Source organism: Lacerta agilis, chromosome 3 (assembly GCF_009819535.1).
Source record: "Lacerta agilis isolate rLacAgi1 chromosome 3, rLacAgi1.pri, whole genome shotgun sequence".
In the NCBI taxonomy this organism is placed as follows: Eukaryota; Metazoa; Chordata; class Lepidosauria; order Squamata; family Lacertidae; genus Lacerta; species Lacerta agilis.
The window spans coordinates 70651909-70672628 of NC_046314.1; the positions used below are offsets into that span (position 1 = coordinate 70651909).

General features: G+C 44.7%; 1 protein-coding gene across 2 annotated transcripts in view; it reads left to right on the plus strand.

Annotated features, from left to right (window-relative positions):
* The first annotated feature begins 318 nt into the window (after positions 1-318).
* SMOC2 (SPARC related modular calcium binding 2) overlaps positions 319-20720 on the plus strand; it is a 140885-nt gene continuing 120483 nt past the window's right edge. For both annotated transcript variants that reach the window (XM_033144214.1, XM_033144215.1), the window contains exon 1: positions 319-834. In XM_033144214.1, coding sequence (XP_033000105.1) covers positions 757-834 — 78 coding nt within the window. In that variant the 5' untranslated portion in view covers positions 319-756. The remainder of the gene's footprint in view (positions 835-20720) is intronic.

Below are 20720 nucleotides of genomic sequence, written 5' to 3' on the forward strand. Positions count from 1 at the left end.
TGCTTTCCAAAAGAATCTGCTAGGAATCTCAGCGAAGGGGGCGAGCAAAAACTGGTGTCAGGAGGGTTAATCAATCAATCAGCGGAGGATCTGCAGGTCTGGGAGGAGGCATTGGAGGCCGGGCTCAGAGGGAAGCGCAGAGAGGGGGTGTGTATATAAGACTTTGGGAGGCTCACACTGCACCTTCCCCATCTCTCCGGCCGCCTCCTTCCAAACCATCCCGAATTCCTGCAGAGCTAGAGGCAAGGCTGCTGCCTGGTGCACGACGACAGAAGAGAGGGTTAGGGAAGTCCCCCCCTTTAAATAATTGCTATTATTTAAAGTCCCCCCTCCTGTGCGCTCTCGCTCGCTCGCTCGCTCCCCGGGCGAGCATCAGATGACAGCTCCACACCGAGGGAGGGCAAAGCAAGCTGCTTGGCCACCAGCAGACAGTATCTGATTCGGGGATCCGCAGCAGGCAGCTCCTGTACAGCGAGAAAGGGATCGTCGCTCCACAGGCGGAGAGCCGGAGTGGAGCGAGCTGCGAGTTCGGGACCCGCGAGCCTGCGGAGAGGGAGCCCCAACTCAGCAGCCCCAGGGGCGCAGCGGAGAGCGGCTTCGTCTCCCGTGCGCGCTCTCTTCTCCAAACCTGAGGAGGGAATTGGCGCGGAAGAAGACCCGCCAGGGGAGATCCTCCGCAGGAAAGGAGGGCTTGAGCCCCACTAGGGACTTGCAGACGGACACCGCCACGAAGGCCGGATCCAGCGGCGCCCAAGGATGCTGCTGCTGCCGCTGTGGCTGCTGCTGCCGGAGCTGGCGCTCCTCGCGCCGGCTCAGAAGTTCTCTGCGCTCACGGTAAGGCAGGCGCGGCTCCTTCTTTCCTTCCCCAGCGTCGCCGCGCCGGGGCAGCAAAGCGCCCTCCTGCGTCTCTTCCCCGAGGCCGCTCGTCTCCGTTTGCCATTGTCTTCCCACCCACAAAGGCACTTGCTGAACGCGCTGTGCCAAGCGCGGATGGGCCGCAAAAAGTTGGCTTCGTTGTACTCTAGGCTAGGGTTAAGAGGTGTCTTGACCTGGCAAAGCAAGGTTCCAGACCTAGGTAGATTCCCACCCACCCGTACTACCCTCACAGACACGTGTGTCACAAACACACAAACACACGCACACATCTGGATGGCATTTTTTACGGGGGCGAAATTTCTAAGCCCTCAAGTAAAAGCGAGGAAATGCCACTTTTGCTTTTTTTTTTTAAAGCGAGGCAAGCTTCTAGTCCTCAGCATTGCACTAAAAATGTGCAGTCGAGGCTCCATCCTCCTTACCCTCCTTTCTGAAACAGCCAACTGTGTAGCCTAGGTCTTGCTTGAGACTTCCTATAGTTTCAATGCAAAAATCCCTGAGAACTTAGTCTGGAGTTGGAGTGTGTGGGTGTCATATCAGGAAGGATTTATTTTCAAATGTGTGAGTGCATATTTGAAGACCAGGTAAGATGACAAAATTGGTACAACTGAGCTCAAACACACAAAAAAAATTTGTTGATACAATCAAGCAGAAATTGTTGTAGGAATACCTGTGCATAATGAAATCTTTTATTCACAGTGGCAATTCTAGATACTGTGGACTGATACTGAGAAGAGCTCTAGCTGGATTGACTAATTCCATTAATGAATTTGGAGTAACGTTTTGTCCTGTGTGTGTACACACCCTAGGAGACATGAAGTAACTGAAGCCAATGCAGGTTACAGCTGTATGCACCAAATACCTGAATTACCAAATCTTCACTTGATCCAGTTTTGTTCTGCTGAGGGTGACTGGGCTGAGCAAGTCTGAATGCAAGTTCGGTGGTTTAAGTGGTTTGTGTTTGGCAGCCTACAGATTGCTGGCAGTCAGTGGCGGATTAGACTCCTAAATGCTTTCAGGAAAAGGGAGAGTGTGAGCCACTGCATTAAGAGTTTTGCACATTGATCCTAAATAAGGCTTACTTGAAACAGAAGCCAGTCTGAGAGATTCTGATGCAGTTTACTCCCCACTGAGTGAGCTTGGAATTTCAGCCTAACAGCAAACGTGAATGTACAGAACTACTTGGAAGTAAAGTTCACACAAATGAATGGGACTCACTTTCAGTTTGGAGGTCTATCTGAAGTCCCGATTGATTCTATTACAGGAAGTTCTCTAGGCATGTATAGGAATCCCCAATTTCTTGCAGAGTGTGTTTCCCTGCCCACGAAAGAGAACAAGGAAACCTGCACACAACACTAAGAGCTTCAGAACAGTTGGAGCACTGCCAGTGGGCAATATCCAATGAAGTCTGGTGACACTGAAACATATTCCATTCAAATCAATAGAACTTAAGCATTAACAGCGAGCTCAGTTCCTACTGAATTTATTTTGACTAAAGAAATTTATGCCTAACTTTCTCTGGATTGCATCCAGTGTGTTATTTATGGCCCCTTCAGCCTTATTTTCTCCGCTTCATTCCTTTAAATGCCAACTCTCCAGACATTTTACCTAGTTTCATTGAATTCACTGGACCTGGAATTCAACAAATGGTCTGAAGAGTTGCCTTTTTGACCAGGACTGCAGGCAGAAACATTGGTCTGTTGTGACAGCATTCTGGGATCCCAGCGATCTTACTCCCAAGTAGGTGCACTTAAGAGAGCATAGACTCACACCTGATTGCTGCATTTTCTAAAAAAAAAAAATCAGTGATGTTTTAGGCCCAATTCCTTCTTTAGCTGCGCAGTAGCTGTGCAGTGGCACAGAAACAGAATTTTGTAGGGACCCAGCTGTCCTTTGCTGGGCAACATTTACTATAATGAAATCCTTCCTTGGTTTTACAATTGGTTTAAACTACTTGGTTACTTCTTCATACGAATAGCATAAAAGTGTTGTAGGGAGGGATGATTGACACACTTCCAACTTGCCCCCAGAACTGACTATGCTTTCCAAGTTCAAGTGTCCAGGCCAAACACTAGAACAAATTTTGGTCATCCTCATGTCAATAACCACTAATGCCCAATGCTATACATTTAAAGCACATTTAGAGTACATGGCTTCCCCAAAGAATCATGGGGACTGTATGTTAAAAGGGGGACTGTATTTTAAAAGCACTGGGAACAGTAGCTCTGTAAGGATTCCCAAGGTTCTTTGGGGGAAGCCATGTGCTATTAAATATATGGTGTGTCTGGGACCCTTGAGGAGTCCCCCGCTTGTCATGAATTCATACAAAATGCAAGCTGCTCCCCTTCTCCAAGCGTTCCAGCCTTCTGCTGCTCTGCCCTCTATCACCAACCCTCATTTTCCAAGGGAGAAGCCTTACCTTGGGGAAGGGGGCAATAGATGATGACATCATTTCCTGTGGGACACCATTTTTGACAGGAAATGATGCATGGAGTGGCTTTTTGACCAGCTCAAAATAGGCTGGATGGAACTGAAAAAAATAGACCAGTCTATTCATTCAAGGGAGAGAGTGCCTCTTGAGGTTCTCCCCCTTACAAATACTCACCCCATTTCTAAATTTGGCTCGCTGGCATCAGCCTTGTTGCTTGGATAAGTTATATGAACTTGATTAAAATATAATCTCAGTGAAGTCTGATGGAAGCAGCCACAATTTTAGTAGCTTACCTGCTTGCACATTGTTACTCTTTCATGACCAAAAAGAGAAAACGGAACCAACTTTACTTGTGCTTCTCTGTCATAAGGAAATTTCATTCTATGGCTACAATGCTCTGCCCATCTACATGGAGATAAATCCCATTGAATTTAGTGGGACTTGCTTCTGAGTCAATGTACATAGGAGTGTACATACTGCTGTACTTGATATCAAGCGTACAGTACATCATAGCCTGACTCATGTCTTCCTTTTCCTCCATGTAAAGAGCCTGTGCTTTTGTGGGGTTGAATTAAGCAAATATATCTTGAACGATCTACCTGATCTCATTTACCTCTTAAATCATATTAAAGTGCTGGAGGAATAGCAAAGTGCAGATGCCTCAGGATTGAGGGGCGTAGCAATAAGTTTCTCAGAACATGAGTCAGGTGTTCCTTCCTTCAGGAGAAGCTTCCCTGAATCCTTATCCCACTCCAAAGAGTGTGTAGGTATATTATAGTGAAATAATAATAATAAAAAACACCATGAGTTTATTTTGTCAAAGAGTGACTAATGTATATGATAATGGGTATCCCTCAGTGCTTTTGTTATATTTCACTTTTATTTTACACATTTATAGTCTTGCCCCATATTACACTCATTTAGACTCCCCCCCCCCAGGAAAACCCAATCTTTACTGCTGAATTGGATTGACTTGTGACTCAGTTGGTACAGCATGAGATTCTTATTCGCAGGGTTGTGGGTTCGAGCCCCATGTTGGGCAAAAGATTCCTGCATTGCAGAGGTTTGACTAGATGACTTTCACAGTCCTTTCCAATTCCATGAAATGTCCATCGGGTTTACCACAGATGGATGTTTATGCCGATACAGTACTAAAGAGCGAGTTTTCCTGGGGAAAGCAGAAGGGCAAACAGAATATGGAAAACTGCTTGGACCCATGATTTCTAGGCAAGCAGAAGTGTGAACGAGCCCAGAAACAGGAATGGGAAACTGTGGCCCTTCAGAGATTGCTGGACTACAACTCCCATCATCCCCAAGCATTTGCCATGCTGGCTGGGACTGATGGGACTTGTAGTCCAACAGCATCTGGAGTGTCATAGCAGCTTCCCCATCCCTGCAGCAGAGGAGGACTGTACTTGCTCCCCAGCAGATTCTTGTCTACCTCTTCAAGCAATTCCCAGCTGCTGGAGAAACGCAGAAGGGCAGCTGCCCAGAAGTAAAAACAAGGAGGTCATTTGGTCAGTAATACATGTTGTACACCTGGATAAAGGGATCTGCGGGGGGGGGGGGCAATATAGTGTGTGTTTACTGGGTTTTTGTTTTAATTCATGTGGTTTTGTTGTGAACTGCCTAACGCTTGCAGAACAGCAGGATATAAATGTCTTGAGTAAATACACAAATAAATAAGATCAAGCAGTGGCCCTTGTTTACATTTCACAGGCCAGATATCCACACATTGGGTTCTGTGTATGAAGGGCAGCTGAACCCATTCATTAGGAAAACCAAATAAGCCATAACCACTTTCCTAGCCAAATCTTGCAATGGAAAAGTTCAGCACAGAGTTCTTGGTGACTTTGAATGATTTCAAAATGATAATTGAAGACTCAAACATTTTCCTTGCAGCTAGGTTTAAGCAATAGCTAATACTCTCACGAGGCCCCTCGCTGCTGGTTTGTTTGAAGTATTTGAGGTGGAGGGTTGCGCTCTTAGGTCGAACTTTATGGCACACATGCAGCTTATGGAAGCAGTAAAGTGGGACATATTTATCTTAGCCGTTCAGCAAATGAACATTTCTACGGCATAGTAAATGTTCCCTCTGCGATAAGTTTGGTGGGGGTGAAAGTGAGAGCGGCTGGGTCACTCATACCTGACATTCTTCAGAAGGGGTCCTGTTTCTCTCCCCCCCCCCGTGCTGTTTCCTGGAAATGATTTGCTGATTAAAAGCTACTAATTGAAAACCTTAAAAGAAACCATTCACTTCCAAGAACTTTTATAGTGTGTGACTTCTGCAAGTGCAGATCACATTAAGTCAAGTGCATTTTATCCCTAGCGAGCTGTAACACTCCCTTTAAAGCTCAACTTAATGTGCCTGAAGCAGAGGTGCTTAAAATATTATTAATATTATTATTATTATTAATAATAATAATAATAATAATAAATAATGTTTTTAGCACAAGCTTAATTCCCTCCCTAAATTATCTACTGGCTCTTGCAGTCATACCACTATTACATTACTTTAGTAGTTTTAACTTTCTCTGTGTGTGTGTGTGTGTGTGTGTGTGTGTGCGCACACGCACACACACACACACACACACTGTCATTAACCAATATTTAGCTGTTTTATGGTAGTCATATCATCTTACACCTCCAAACACCTTTCTTTCCAAATAGTCCGGAGTATTTTACAGCTAGTTATATCTAACAAACTTTGAATGGGCAATAGCAGCAAACATGAGGTTTAGTAGTAACTGTGGGGCAGGGGAGACATCTTGGTTGAGAACAAAACCGCATTTTACAAAGGAGAACAATACATAGTGACCTTGCACTCCAGGCCTGCTGTGATACAAAATCAAGTAAAAAGAAAACCAAAGGTGGTGAATGAAGGATGTTACACAATAGAAGTTCTATGCAGCGCACATCAATTGATATAAATAAGAGTGTTTACTAATCAGTTGCGGAACAAGCAGTTGGAAAGAGCACTAGCTTGAAGAAATGCTCAGCCTTGTGGGTTTGAGCTTGAAGGTTCAAGGTCAACACTTTTTGGATGGGTTTGATGGCCAACAAAAAAAATGTGTCATCACTAGGACATGACCTTAAGGGACGCTGTGGCGGGTCACGCTGTGGTCTAAACCACCGAGCCTCTTGGGCCTGCTGATCGGAAGGTTGGCGGTTCGAATCTGTGCGATGGGGTGAGCTCCCATTGCTCTGTCCCAGCTTCTGCCAACCTAGCAGTTCAAAAGCACACTAGTGCAAGTAGATAAATAGCTACCGCTATGGAGGCAAGGTAAACGGTGTTTCCGTGCACTCTGGATTCTGTCATGGTCCTCCGTGTGCCAGTTGTGGTTTAGTCATGCTGGCCACATGACTCGGAAAGCTGTCTGTGGACAAATGGCCTGAAAGCGAGATGAGCACTGCACCCCATAGTCGCCTTTGACTGGACTTAACTGTCCAGGGGTCCTTTACCTTGTTTGTGACCTCTTGTTGCCCCTTTGAAATGCAGCTTGAAGTTATGAACCACACTGGTACAGAGCCACTGAAGTGTGCGGTAGGAGGGTGGGCGTTCTCTGCCATGGTACCCGAGCTCCATTGTTCTAGCAGGTGCAGAGGCAAGCCAACCCATTGCTGCTGCTCCCTTCCTGCTCAGAGGGGCAGTGAAGGCATGGGGCCTTTCCTGCCTGCTGGGTGCTTGGAGTTCTAAATGCCGGGAGACCCAGAGACAAGATTCTCTCCAGGTTTTGGACTGGTGAAGGTGCAAGTATCATTCCTCTCCCACAGGCAGATTTAGGACAGTGCAGCCGGTGTGTAGCCTTGGGTGTGCACAGTGGGTGCCACAAATATGATGCAGAATGGAAGGCGAGAGGCAAGGGGTGCTGAACTTTGGCATTGCACAGGGCACCACTGAGATTTGAGACCCCAAGGTCCACCGCTGCCTCTCTCTTCTGTGGCTCCAGCACAGGGAATCCTCGATCTTGTCTCACTCATCAGAGTTTGGTTAACTTCTCATGATGGTGAAGGCGGGAGAGCGATGATGGGATTCTTCTAAAGTTAAATGTAGAAGACACTTAGAATCATAGAATCATAGAGTTGGAAGAGACCACAAGGGCCATCCAGTCCAACCCCCTGCCAAGCATTCCTGACAGATGGCTGTCAAGCCTCCGCTTAAAAACCTCCAAAGAAGGAGACTCCACCACACTCCTTGGCAGCAAATTCCACTGTCGGACAGCTCTTACTGTCAGGAAGTTCTTCCTAATGTTTAGGTGGAATCTTCTTTCTTGTAGTTTGAATCCATTGCCCTGTGTCCGCTTCCCTGGAGCAGCAGAAAACACTTCTCATAATCCACTATAGTGCATGCGCCACATATGAACCAGACACATTACGGTATCCTCATGTACATGCTTTGCATGCTCCCCATGATGTGCTGGGTGGGTACATGCTTTGTTTCATTGCACCTCTATGCCTGTGTGAGGGAGGTGGGGCCTTTTCTGGTTCTTCTTGCAGCATATGCTATGTGCACACATGATGAAAATGATTATTTGCCTTATATTTTTTGGGACACTCGGAATATTCATGGTGCACCTATAGTGTACCTAGATGCTTTCTGGGGCTGATGAGAGTTGTGGTCTAAAACATCTGGAGGGCACCAGTTTGGGAAGCCTGGTGTGGATGGTAATATGTGTTGCTATGTATACTACTGGTTGGGAAAGGGGACCACTTCAGACACTTCCTGTCTAAATGTACATGTGTGGGTGCAGTCTCCAGTCATCCAACAATGGAATTCTTACATCGGAGCTGCTTTTATAGACATCACTGCTTAGCTGGATTGGATATTCCTTTGTACAGCATGAAGCTACACTTAGCATTTTGAAATCGTTTATGTGTGTTTTTAAAAAAGCAACCATTTAAGAACAGAAGAATACTTTATTTGGGGAAAGCTCAACATTTTCTCACTGAAACATAGATCTTAGTGCTTGGATGTTTGGTGCCACGAAACAGCTTTGTTTCCCAAAATTATTTCAACACATTCCTTTTGAATGCTAGAAAATGACATATGATGGCAAGCAGGACTCATATTGATGGTTATGACCCCCTTCTCCCTAATAATTAATTTTCTGCAAGATTAGAGTGTGTAGGAGAAGGATAGATACCGGTATCCCTTCTCTACTAATCCTTCCTCTGACTTCCCAGTGCTTTATGCAGGAAATAAGATGGATGAAAACAACTTACCCTCTGCTTTGCTGCTAATGGATACTGCAGGTGGGGGGAAAGGGAGACAGAAGCTTTGGTCAGTAGGAGCTGGCGAGGCTGAGCTTCTCTCCCATTTTCAAAATGTGGCACGTTGCTTTGCTTACCGGGGGGGTGGGGGTGGGAAGGCAGAAGGAGCTCAGCGTGGAGTGGGCACAGCTAAAAACACAGTAATGGCAGGGTCAGATTAGCTCACCACCAGCCAGTACTGTGCCAGCCCATCATATTCAGAGTGGCACGACATTTCATTTGATTTATATTTAGCAGTCTTTTGTTGGCATTCCAAAGTCTTGTTGGAAAACATGCAGGTTCCTATGGGAGATTGGTTCCAGCCCATCCAGTAAAGGCATCTCCTATGATTGGCCTGAAACCCTTCCCTAGTTTATGCACACACCTAATCTTCTAATGGAAATAATTTCGATGGCTCTTATATAATTGGAAATGTAGAAGTGGCTGTAGACTGTTCTTCTTGAACCTCTGTTGAATGAGCTCTAAGCACTGATTCTACAGCTTTTTAAAAACAAAGTAGGATCGATCACTTCCAATTGATCCAATTCCAAAGCTTTCTTTGAGCATGTATGGCAAATCAGGGGCGACCCAAGGCCCATTCTAGGAATCCTGCTCTATGGATATGTTGTGCTTCTTTAGGCACAGTCAGAAAACTGTGTGACCTGTTAGGACTCAATATCGAGATCGGTACAGAACAACAGTTCTCAAGCTGAAGCCACAGAAGATGCCTTGTGAATGCAGATGTGGTTTCCCCCCACCTTTCCCCTTTTTCTATAAGAGGCAAATACTGCTCCACTGACTTGTGTGAAGAAGGTGGAGGAACCTGCATTTATGGAAAGCAATGTGTAGGGTCTGCTGTTGCCAGGGTTAAAGAGAAGGGGCAGTTATCAATAGGGATGGATGAATCTGTCAGTTTCCCTTCGTTTCTCATTTTTCCAGTCTTAAGTTCAGTTCTCCACATGAATTTGTGATCTTTCCCCCATGAAAAGACCTTATGAAAATTCATCGGCATTTTAGCGCAAATTTCTCCTGACAACACACATTTTTGCATGCAATTTTTGCTAGTGTACACACTTTTGCAAAGCAGTTTCCCCTTCTGTAAAGCATTTTTGTATGTTCTTTTCACTGCTGCATACATTTTTATGCACATTACTTGGCCGGACAACAGCAGAGTAAAATTTGGAGAAGCGTGTAAAGTATTTGGAAGGATTGCTGTGGTTCAGTTCATGTCCTGTTTTGGAAACTGCAGATTAGGTAGGTTCTCATTTAAATGTGAACTAGATTGAATATCTCCCCCATCCCTGAATGAAACTATGTTTCTGGTTCTCTACCACTGTCATCTTTTTACTCTAGCTGCATCTTCCCTCTGCAGCCCGCAGCCTCAGTGAAAACACCCTGGTGGGAAAAATCACACCAATGAACAGCTTCATGTATTTACCCAGTCTTGCTTTCTTAACTTAAAGAGTACCTTTTCTAACTTTATCTTGGCGTAGTTTTTCACTGGAGAATGAGCAACCTATCTGAGAGAGGGAGAAGGGAGAGATCTAAAACTGAAGCGAATTCCCAGAAGACTGCTGGGCCACAGGAAAGTTTGGGAAGAAACTCTGGCAGCATAATTTGTATTTGGAGGGGAAATGAAGCTGGACCTATCACAGACTTACTTTATCTCAAAAGTCTGTCCAGATAAGGAGCCTCTAGATTTGAAGATACCCTAGCTGTTTTATTTTCCAATTGGTTTTTCTTCCTCTTCTCCATGTCAAAACATTTGTGCAGGCATGCGTGCGCACACACATACAGCAAGATCTTAACTTCAGAAAGAGATTTGTCAAGGTCTCCTACAAGCCCATTCACAGCCCTGGAAGCAACCTGAAAATATGAGATGTAATATTCTATAACTCTTGGCATAAATGGTTGGAATATTTTCATGCTGTATTACTTTGTTATGGCATTGGATACTTTTTTAGCATTACAGATCTGCTGTGTATAATTCTTTGTAAATGTAGGGACGGCGTTCATCTGGCCTCCTTCCAGTCAAGGCAATGACATATTCACTAGAGATAAAGATAGAGCTGGCGATAGAAGCTAGGGGGACACCGTTAGCAGCAGGGGTTGCTGTCAAGGCCTATCAGGACCCGGAGGGGCCGTAGCAAATGTTCACATTTTATATATAATGTGGCCATTGCAATTTGAAAATTAGGCGTGTTCACGTAATGAACACCAGACTAAAAAACTCAAATCAAGAGTCATCTTTCAAGGCTTGGATCCTTATTAGTTTTGTGAGATCTCAGCTACTTCACGGTGACCCATGAGCAGTTGCGAACCACTCATCTTCTAAACAGGCAGGGTGCTTAATGCTGCTAACTCAGCATTCTTTAATAGCATGAATTGGCTTCTCAGACTCGTGTGATTAGCTCAAGAATGACAAGATGGGGAAAGCAAGACATTTTGAGTTATTTTTCTTTGCTTTCTGAAGCATAGGAGTATAAGAGGCTGCTTCATAACAAATCAGGCTATTGCTCTGTCTTGCTCAGTATTGCCTATACCAGTATTTCTCAAACTTGGGTCACCAGCTCTTGTTGGATTACAACTCCCATCATCCCTGACCACACCAGGCGATCCAAGTTTTAGGAACGCTAGCCTTTGCTGGCTGGCTGCAGCTCTCTGGGTTTCTACTGTTGAGCTGTGGCCCTTCTCCTGGCAAGTCCTCTTGAGTTCATTGGGGCCTACTGCTAGGTAAGTAGGTATAGGATTGCAGCCTAAGCTGTTGGGTGACCCGTCTTTTACACTGGGTTGCTACTGCTCAGTTCTGGACACATCACAGTGCAGAGCACAGGAAACTGTGTTATATTGACTCAGTGCTTTGGTCCATGTAGCTCAGTATAGACTCCAACGAGACAAGGGTTTCAAATCACAGATCTTTCCCAAGATCACAGGCTGAACTTGGGGCCTTTTGCTTGCAAAGAACATGCTCCGCCCCTGAGCTGTGGCTCTTCATGAACAGGTAACACATTTTGTTTTTAAATGGCCACCATATGATCAAGGATGATGAGAGCTATAGTCAAAATGAAGCTCGACAATGTCTGTGGAAGCCCATGATCTTCACCATTTTGCTTACTTTTGTGTGATGGCTTAAACCAGATGTCTCCAAACAATGGCCTGTGGGACTCAATTATCCGGCCGTGGTGACCCCCGCTGCCCGCTGCCGCCGCCCACTCTTACCAGCGCAGTGTGGCGTGACTGCCCACTTCCGGGTCGCCAGAGCACCGGAAATAGCTTGTGCACATGCGCAAGCGTCATTTCTGGTGCACACCTGGGTCTGAGGAGGCCTTGTGCATGCACACAAGCTATTTCCAGTGCTCCGCCGACCTGGAGGTGTGCTGGAAATAGTGGGTGCACACACGTATGGGCGCGTGCTCCCCTGCCCTCCAGCCTGCCACATGATCGGTGCTGGAGGAACCGGCCCAAGGCCTGATAAGTTTGCCGACCCCTGGCTTAAACCAACAACAGCATACGTGTGCAATATTGTGAAGAGAAGGTGGCGGCAGTAGGAGAAGTAAAGAAGGATCAAGGTCAAAAACCAGGTCAAGTAGCTGTTCAGAGATGTTTAGGACAGGAATGGTGAACCCGTGATCCTCCAGATGTTGCTGGACTCCAACTCCCATGAAGCTCAGCCAGCATGGCCAATGATCAAGGATGATGAGAGCTATAGTCAAATGACATCTAGGGGACCACATGCTCCACATCCCTGGTTTATAGGGGGCTTGATGTGGTCTGTTGAGAAACAGATGTTGGCTGTTTTTCTGTCAGAGACAACTCATAAACAGCACAAGTAAATCCCCAAATATTATAAATAAGCAAAAATAAATATTACAAATACGCAGAATCATCTGTTCCTCAACTTTCTGTGCAACCGCAGAGACCTGGAACGTTTTAAGAAGTGAAAGCTGAGGGCTGTTGTTCACATTGCAAGGCGAGAGATACGGGTGCGTTCTTGGGAGCTGGGGGTGGGAAGCAAGATGCACAGAACAACATTTGTATCAGCTTTAGAGAGACACCACATGTAGGGCAAGCCCAAACTCTTGTCCTTGTTTCAAAGGCAGCCTCGAGTCCTCTAACTACAACATTACATTTCCACATCTCTTCAAACATGCTTGCAATGCCCTTTTGCCTGCCAAGAATTCTGCCTTTGTCTTTCAGACGGGAGATTAGGACCAGCTTGAGAATGCAAGGCAGCGCTTTCCAAACACTTCAACTTAGGGTCCTCTTCTAAGCTTACTTTACCTTGCCCCCCCCCCACCTCAATATATTAGTTAGCCAATTCTTCAGAGGAGGATGCACAGATTTTCACATGTAGTGCAGCTTCTGCAGCCAGCTTCTGTATGTAAATATTTGTGGTTCATGGCATGAATTTGGAAAAGGGCCCTAGCACATATTTTGCTCAGAGAAGGCCCTGGGTTCAATCCCTACATACCTAGTCAGGGCTGGTAAAAACCTTGTCGGAAACTGCAGAGAGCTGCTGCCAAACAGTGGAAAGAATACTGAGGTAGAAGGGCCAACCATTTGACTTGGTGTAACCAATGCCCTATTACTTCTACTGCTATTACTGCTGCTGCTACTACTATCAGGGCTTTTTTTCCAGCTGGAACTCAGCAAAGTCCCAGAACCTCTCAGGTGGGTGCCATTGCCATTATAAGAGAACAAGGAAAGCACTTATGTGGAATTCTGGCACCTTTTTCTAGAAATAAGAAGTGTGTTTTGGGGTGCCACACAAGATTGTGCACCCCCCCAAGTGCTCTATTTTCAGGGCAAGATCTTGTCGCGAAATTGTGGCACCCAAAATGGCCACCGTGCTCTTGCGTGAGAAAATGGGATGTCCCATTTCCCCCCCCCCCCGGGACACTTGTGGGGTATGGGCCATCCTCTCCATTAGGTAGAGTGGGATGGTGGTTGCTGCAAGTAGAAGACCTGAAGCTTTCCTGAAGGGGGCAAATGGTCCCTCATGGAATTGCTTTATTTTTAAACTTTGTTGTTAAACTGCCTTGGGTGTCCTCTTCCACCCTGCCTGCTCCTTATTCTGCTTGCACTGTGTAAGAATTCCAAGCAATTTGCACTTGGCATTGGAGATTTTCAACCACGAAAAGAAGTAAAATAAAAAATAAAAATCAGACGCTGTTTATATGACTTTGCTTTTTGTTCTGGTTTCCTTTAAGATGATGGACTGGCGACCCTAGCAAAAGGGGGAAAATTCTCTTTCACAGCTGAAGAAATTAAATGAACACCTCTTTCTCCGTTAGGCATTTCTGCTGCTAGTTACTGAACATTTTGGGGAGCCTTTGTGTGTCTGTGCATTCATTCCCACCCCCAGCACATAACTTTTGTGTCCATTTTAATACCTTGGATGGGTTCCACAATACACAACAGTTACGATGGACCACTGAGGTAGCCGAACAGAGGGAAACAAAGCACAATCAAAGCCTTGCAACTTGAGGGACACATTTGGGTGGCGCCTACAAACCCAAACATTCGGAAAAGCTCACTTTAATTGTGATTCAAACCAAGGCCATAAATAAAGCTCTAAGTGGCTCCAGATCCTTGAATTGTTAGAACAAATGGGCATCAGTGTGACCAAGGGCACTTGGGCCTTGAAAATGAAACATTCACAACGAGGCTTTTTGGTGTTAAACTTCCAAGAAACTTTTCATTTTGGAAAAAAAAGCATTGTGGTTTGCTATTAAGGAATCCAGTTGACTGCTCCACTACAGCTAAACAGTCACCTGCAGATAATAAATAGTTTGCACTAATATGAGAAGGACAATCTTGGTGTGGTATGGAGAATTTTGAAACTGAAATCAGAAAGCATCTCTAGATGCTTTGACTATGTTTTAGGCCACAGCTTACATTTAAAGCGGTATCATACTGCTTTAACATTCATGGCTTCCCCCAAAGAATCCTTGAAACCCTCACAAGGCTAAAATTGCCACAGTGGTTTAATGGCCAACCCCTCTTTCCAAGGGACTCTGAGGAAAAATTGGAACTGAACTCTGAAAAAGCAGAAATATTATGTGTTCCAGGTTCTTGAATCCAGGAGGTGGGAAGATGGCTTTTTCCAGATGAGGTTGTACCCCCCTTGAATGAGCAAGGCCTCTCTTCTTCACGGAGGGGAGGTGTTGTGAGCGGGAACCGCTTCCTGTGCTCACAGGGGGCATAACTCAGCCCTCTGCGTCACTGAGTCCTGTGCCCGCGTCACGCTCGCCAGCCAGCCTATACGGCTGGGTGGGGGCATGGCTTAGCTGTATTTGAACGACCGCGGGCACATGGACTCTCCCTTGGCTCGGGTGGCGGCTAGGCATTGGAAAACATGTTGTGTGTTGGAGGGGAGGTTGTGGCCATCACCTACCCCTCCCCTTGAAGGGTATTCCATTAAAGGAATCCGGCGGTCGTGGTTCCTGTCCGATGCGCTGGTGGTGGCTAGGGCCATGGCTCCACACCGGTGACTCAAGGGGAAAGCTTCCAGTTGATTTGCATCAACAAGCCCCACCCTTACTGGTTGTTAACCCTTGTGTGACTCCTGACAGAGTGGGCAGTAGTCAAGTATAGTCTGTCTGATCCAATGCCTAAGCCAGTACCACTCACATTCTGTAACTAATAAAGTTGTGGCCTTCTTAGCCCATTAACCCAAATACTTGTGTCCATGTGTATTATTTTATCTCCAAGTGGGAACGGGGCCTCGACTCACAAGTTGGGGTTTCTCCTGGACCCAACATTGTCACTTGAGGCCCAGGTGGCATCAGTGGCTAAGAGTGCCTATTTCCACTTACGTTTGGTTTGCCAGCTCTGGCCCCTTTGGGGCAGAGATGACTTGGTCACAGAAGTCCAAGCTCTGGTCATTTCCAGATTGGATTATTGCAGTGCGCTCTATGTAGGGCTGCAACTAATTTCTTGGTAGTTATGCCACCCTCAGAAGTTCAGGGTGGTGGTGGTCCAAGATAGGACATTCTCTGGGGCCGCCCCTAAGTTGTGGAATTCCCTTCGCTCAGAGGTGTGTCTGGTACCTTCACTTTACAGCTTCTGGTGAATGCAGAAGACCTACCTCTTTACCTTAGCCTTTGACAATTGTGTTTTCAGGACCCACTCTACTCCTATTATTTGTTTTAACTGTTTAATGCTGAATTTTTAATGGTTGTAATCAACACTTGGACATGCTGGCAAATGGCAGGTGGTGATGATGACCATGATAAATATGATTTTGAGCTCCATTTCAACTCTATGATTCATTTATTCTTCCACATTGCAGCTGTCCCTGGTAATTACAAAGCCTTCTTGGCCACATGTGGATTCTCACCTACTACCCCCATAAACTGCATATATTTTACTAGCTATATTCTATTCCCAATACCACAAAAATTTTGAAATGACTATTTGAGGGACATCCTTTCATAGCCAGCTAACCAGCTAGCCTGCTTCTCTGGGCCAACCTCCATTTCACCTAACCAATTTCCAGAGGATTTACATGAGCTGAGCTCATTTTGTAAACAATTTTAAAAAATAAATCTGAATTCAAACCATTTTTGGAAGGCTTTTTGGGATATGTTCTCTCAACATCTGTACACAGGCTGAAACATTTACAAGACTGTCTCAACAGTCAGTTCTGCACAAGTTGACCTCATCCATTAAATGAGATCATGTGAATGAGCACAGTCACTTTACAATGCTTCTGTTGGCATATCGGTCAGTGCGTGAGCGACAGTACGAGGGCACGGGTTGGCGATGGATAACTTTTGTTCAGTAAATTTGTATCATGTTGATATATGAGATTATATCCGCTGTTATTCAACAGTGGCAAAGTATGATGTTATGTCCTGTTTGGCTAGAACTTGGCTCAGGGGGACAGGTTCAATTTGAAGGTTAGATATTTACTTAAACTTTATCTTAATCACGTTGGTTTGGAAATCTTGATGGAAATCTCCCTAGGATCTGGCTGCATCATGAATGTCCTCATATTCCCAGTGGTTGGGTCGGAAAAGAATTACCGCAGAAGCAACCATTTTTAGTCTCTTGGTTTTTCTTGCTTCCAATTCTATCTGAGGACAGGAAGAGCAGAAGTGCTTGGAAAACCTGAAACCTACAAGACCATTCGGCCAACAAGCCTAGCTAAGATCAATGGGTCCTTATCTCAACTTGTTCACACATTCTTAATCATTAGCCTTGCCTTGCAGTCTTCTCTCTCTCTCTCTCTCTCTCTCTCTCTCCCTACCTGTGGCAGTAAAAGCCACCTTCTATCTAAGCAGATGGCAGTGATTAACTTTTAAGGAGAAGCTTTCAGAAGAACAAAGTGGGCTCATGGGATGCTGACACAACCAGCACTAATTTAGGAAAGGAGACTTTATTGACGATGCAGCAGAAAGTGGAGAGGTGTTTTGTGTGGATTATGCAGAGCAGTAAATACTTCTGGCTGAGACTTCTTGGTGGGATCTGGACAAAGTAGCTGCAACAAAGCTAAGCTAAGCTTTACTGAGTGCCAGGGCATTTCCTGGGTTGACTTTCCTGTACACCTCAAACCTGAAAGTGAAATGAAGATCTCCCCTGAATCAAATGATTTTGCTGACCTCTGTATTTTAAGCTTTTAAAAACACAGAATGCTTTACAGAGAAAACAGAGCAGGATTTTACCATTCTATCCTAAAGCAGACAACTTCATTACAATATTAAAAGGCTATTGAGGAATACTCCTCTTGGGAGTTTTAATGTTGCAGCATAGACTTCAGCATGTCTGCTAAAAAAATAAAATAAAAAGGCCGTTTGAGGACTGTTGGTTATCAGCAATGAAGTCTGTAGTTTAATCTGTGCAATGTTGTCTGGAGTGTCTTATTATCCACATATTGCTATTAGCACACTGTACCAGAATGCTGGATTATCCCTGGATCAAGGCCCGAGTGTGTCCTTCCTTGCCTCAGACATGTTGTTGCTTATATATAATCATAAAAGTTATCTATGAACCCTATGCAATGCCAGGTTGAATGCATAAAATAAGGACTTGAAATGTGGTGTTGTTGATGGTTGAAAGACTATTTCTATACATGCGATCTGCGTTATTTTTCATTGCCTCTCCTACATTTTGTGATGGGACTGATCTCGGGGTTTGAATGTCCGAGGTCCATCTTCACCCAGCATTTCTAAGCAGTGTTTCACAGCACCATTTAGTAAGGACAATATCATGTTGTTGATTCAACTTCCGAAAGGGTGTGAATTGTGACTGACGTCTGCGATATTGCCCAAATGAGCCACTGGAGGGAGCCCGAGAACAACATGATTTCCTACTCACAGGTGGGGTCTGCAAGCATCTGCATCCCATTCTCAGTCACCCACCACCAAACCTGGCAAACACTAGACTTTGAACTAAGCTCAGTGACCTAAGAATCTGAAATACGAAATGGAATTCTTCATCGCCAGAACCACAGAACAGTTGGCACCAGCATAATTTTGCTGAAGACTTTGGAAAACATCCAGCTGTGCAGAAGCGCAGCAAAATACCCGAAAGACCCACAGAGGTGGAACACCACCAGACCAAACATCTCTAATGCAGTAGACGCCATAGGGGAATCCTGTGTCCATTGGTTGCACCTAACTCCCGTGTGGTCTTCTCAAACATCCAAGGCTACTCTCATATGCCTACATTAAACTAGGCTCACACTAGAAACATCCAAAACCAGTTGTCACCCTGCAGGGAAGGAGAGCGGTGCAGTGGCACAGTCAGGTGACACAAAACGAGCCAAAAACTATGGCTGGGAATTTGCCAAGGCTGGGAAAAGCAGCAGAGAAGTAAAGTAAGACCAGGAACAGCTAAAGCCCAAGAGGCAGCAGTGGGCTTGGCAGATGCCCGGGGAAAATCTACTCCCTTCCATCCGTGGCTGGCTGAGGGAACTCATGCCTGGGCAATGCCACCAGGATCTGTGTATGTGGTGGTATGCTGAGCACCATCAGTCTAAAATGTTTCAGGTCATGAGAGCTTGGGGGAAAGTAGGGAAAGCACACTGGAAAAAACTGGAGGCATTTGAGAGAGAATCCAAGCACTCGAGTACCAGAGAGGTTTCACAGTTATAAACAATTGTACCTTTTGCTGTTTGTTTATTCCCTTTCCTTTCATATGTGAAAGCATTTCCATGTTGCCTTTTCAGCAACGAAGTCCAAGGTGGCTGAATTCATTTAAAAAAGAAAGAAAGAAAGAAAGAAAGATTCAATACAGCAAAAGGTTAACAACAACAACAACAATTTATTACTTATACCCCGCCCATCTGGCTGAGTTTCCCCAACCACTAAACAAGAGGCAGCCTGGCAGGATTAGGCTCCGTTCAGCTTGAAAGCTTGCTGGAATGTTAAAGACAAGTTTCCAAGAAATAGAAATTACATCAGAGAAGGAGCCTGCTGGATCTCTAGAGAGAAGGAATTCCTCTGCTTGGGCATGTGAGCAGAGAGTGGCTCCTTTGTCAAGCATGTTTTCAAGAAGGGACACACAATAATGTAGAAAGGATCTAGTAGGAAGCCACAGGAAGGCACCAAGCTAAGGAGGTGCTGGTCAGCACTTGAATAAATATGTGACTGCCTGGCAACCATATTCACTGCTTTGGGTTCCATGGCAAAAGAAAAATGGGATATTATTACATAATATATTATTACATATTATTACATATTTCATTTTATTACATTTTATTATATATGTGTGTGTGCGTATGCAATAAAATGAATAAAAGTTAACATATTTTCTGAATCTTGCATCATGCATGCACATGGAAATGGGTGGGGGGAGACATAGGGTGAGTTTAGCTTCAGTAAGAGTTTCGTGTTTTTACTATTCTACTGTGAGCCACCCAGAGTGGCTGAGGAAACCCAGCCAGATGGGCGGGGTATAAATAATAACATTATTATTATTATTATCAACTAGTCTTAAGAGATGCATGCTTGGCTAAAACTAAGAAAGTCTTTATTTACCCAGGGATATAAACCAGTAAGGCAGATTATTACCCCCCCCCCTGAATTAACGTAATAGAGTTCTGTTTTGAGCAGTAGCCTCATGGGAATAGCTGTTCAAGCTTGTCACTCATTTTGATGGATTCCACCCAGATGATATTTTTTCTTTAATTTTAGCTGCAAATATGAACTCTGCACAGGAAGTCTGATCATCAAATAATGCATTTTCTCTTCATAAATCACATTTCTCACAGCAATGGAGTTTTGAGAGAGGGAGTATGTTAAAGAAGTATGGGGCCATTTCTTTAGTTAAGCAGAGTAGAAAAAGAAAAAGAGAAAAGGCTTCATTACTATAAGTCTCAAACTTCTATGGAGAATTAAAATGGTACCTGTTGAACTAATAACTTGTAATTTGGTGTAGGTGATCTACTTGATGAGGTCTACAAATGTACCGACGTGCTAGTGTTTAAACTTCTACAATAAAATGTACAATTGTATTTTTTCCCTAGACCCCTTTTTAAAATATAGAGGATAGTTGTTGGGTCACAGGTTCTGTGAGAAAAAGTCACAACATTTTCATTAGGTTAACTGCAAACCTCGATTTCCTAGTGAAACGAATCCAAATTATGAACCCCAGATCAACTCACATCTTCAATGATATTTAGTGTGCACATTCAGGACACATTTCATTTCAAGCATGGCACTCACCTCAACCCCCGTTTCTATTTTCAAATGAGGTAGGAAAGATGTAGAGACACCATGCCACCTTCTTTGAAGGCAATATCCAAATGTAAGTCACTGTGCACATTCAAGGCCGAGTTCTATATTTCAAGTTAAAACCTGAGCTCAAGCCTCCCTTTCCCCTGTTTACTTAATTATACTTTTATAGGGTATTGTTGGGTCCCTTTCTCAATTCATTTGTGGATCTAGAGGCCAAGGAACAGTTGGGCATCTCCACCACTGTTGCTACCTTTGAAAGCTTTACTGGTGATACTGCCCTTTAGTCCCTTTTCCCAATCCTAATTAGTGGGCTAGGAGAGCTGTAAAAAGATTCACATCACCAATGTGTCACTTTGGATTCAGATAGTACATGGGTAGACGAGTCTAAAAAGCCCGGGGCACAAATTTTCTTGGCCCTATGGTGGCTCATTTACCAGAAGTAATATATTTAGCATCAACTCTGGAAGTGCATACAGTGGTTC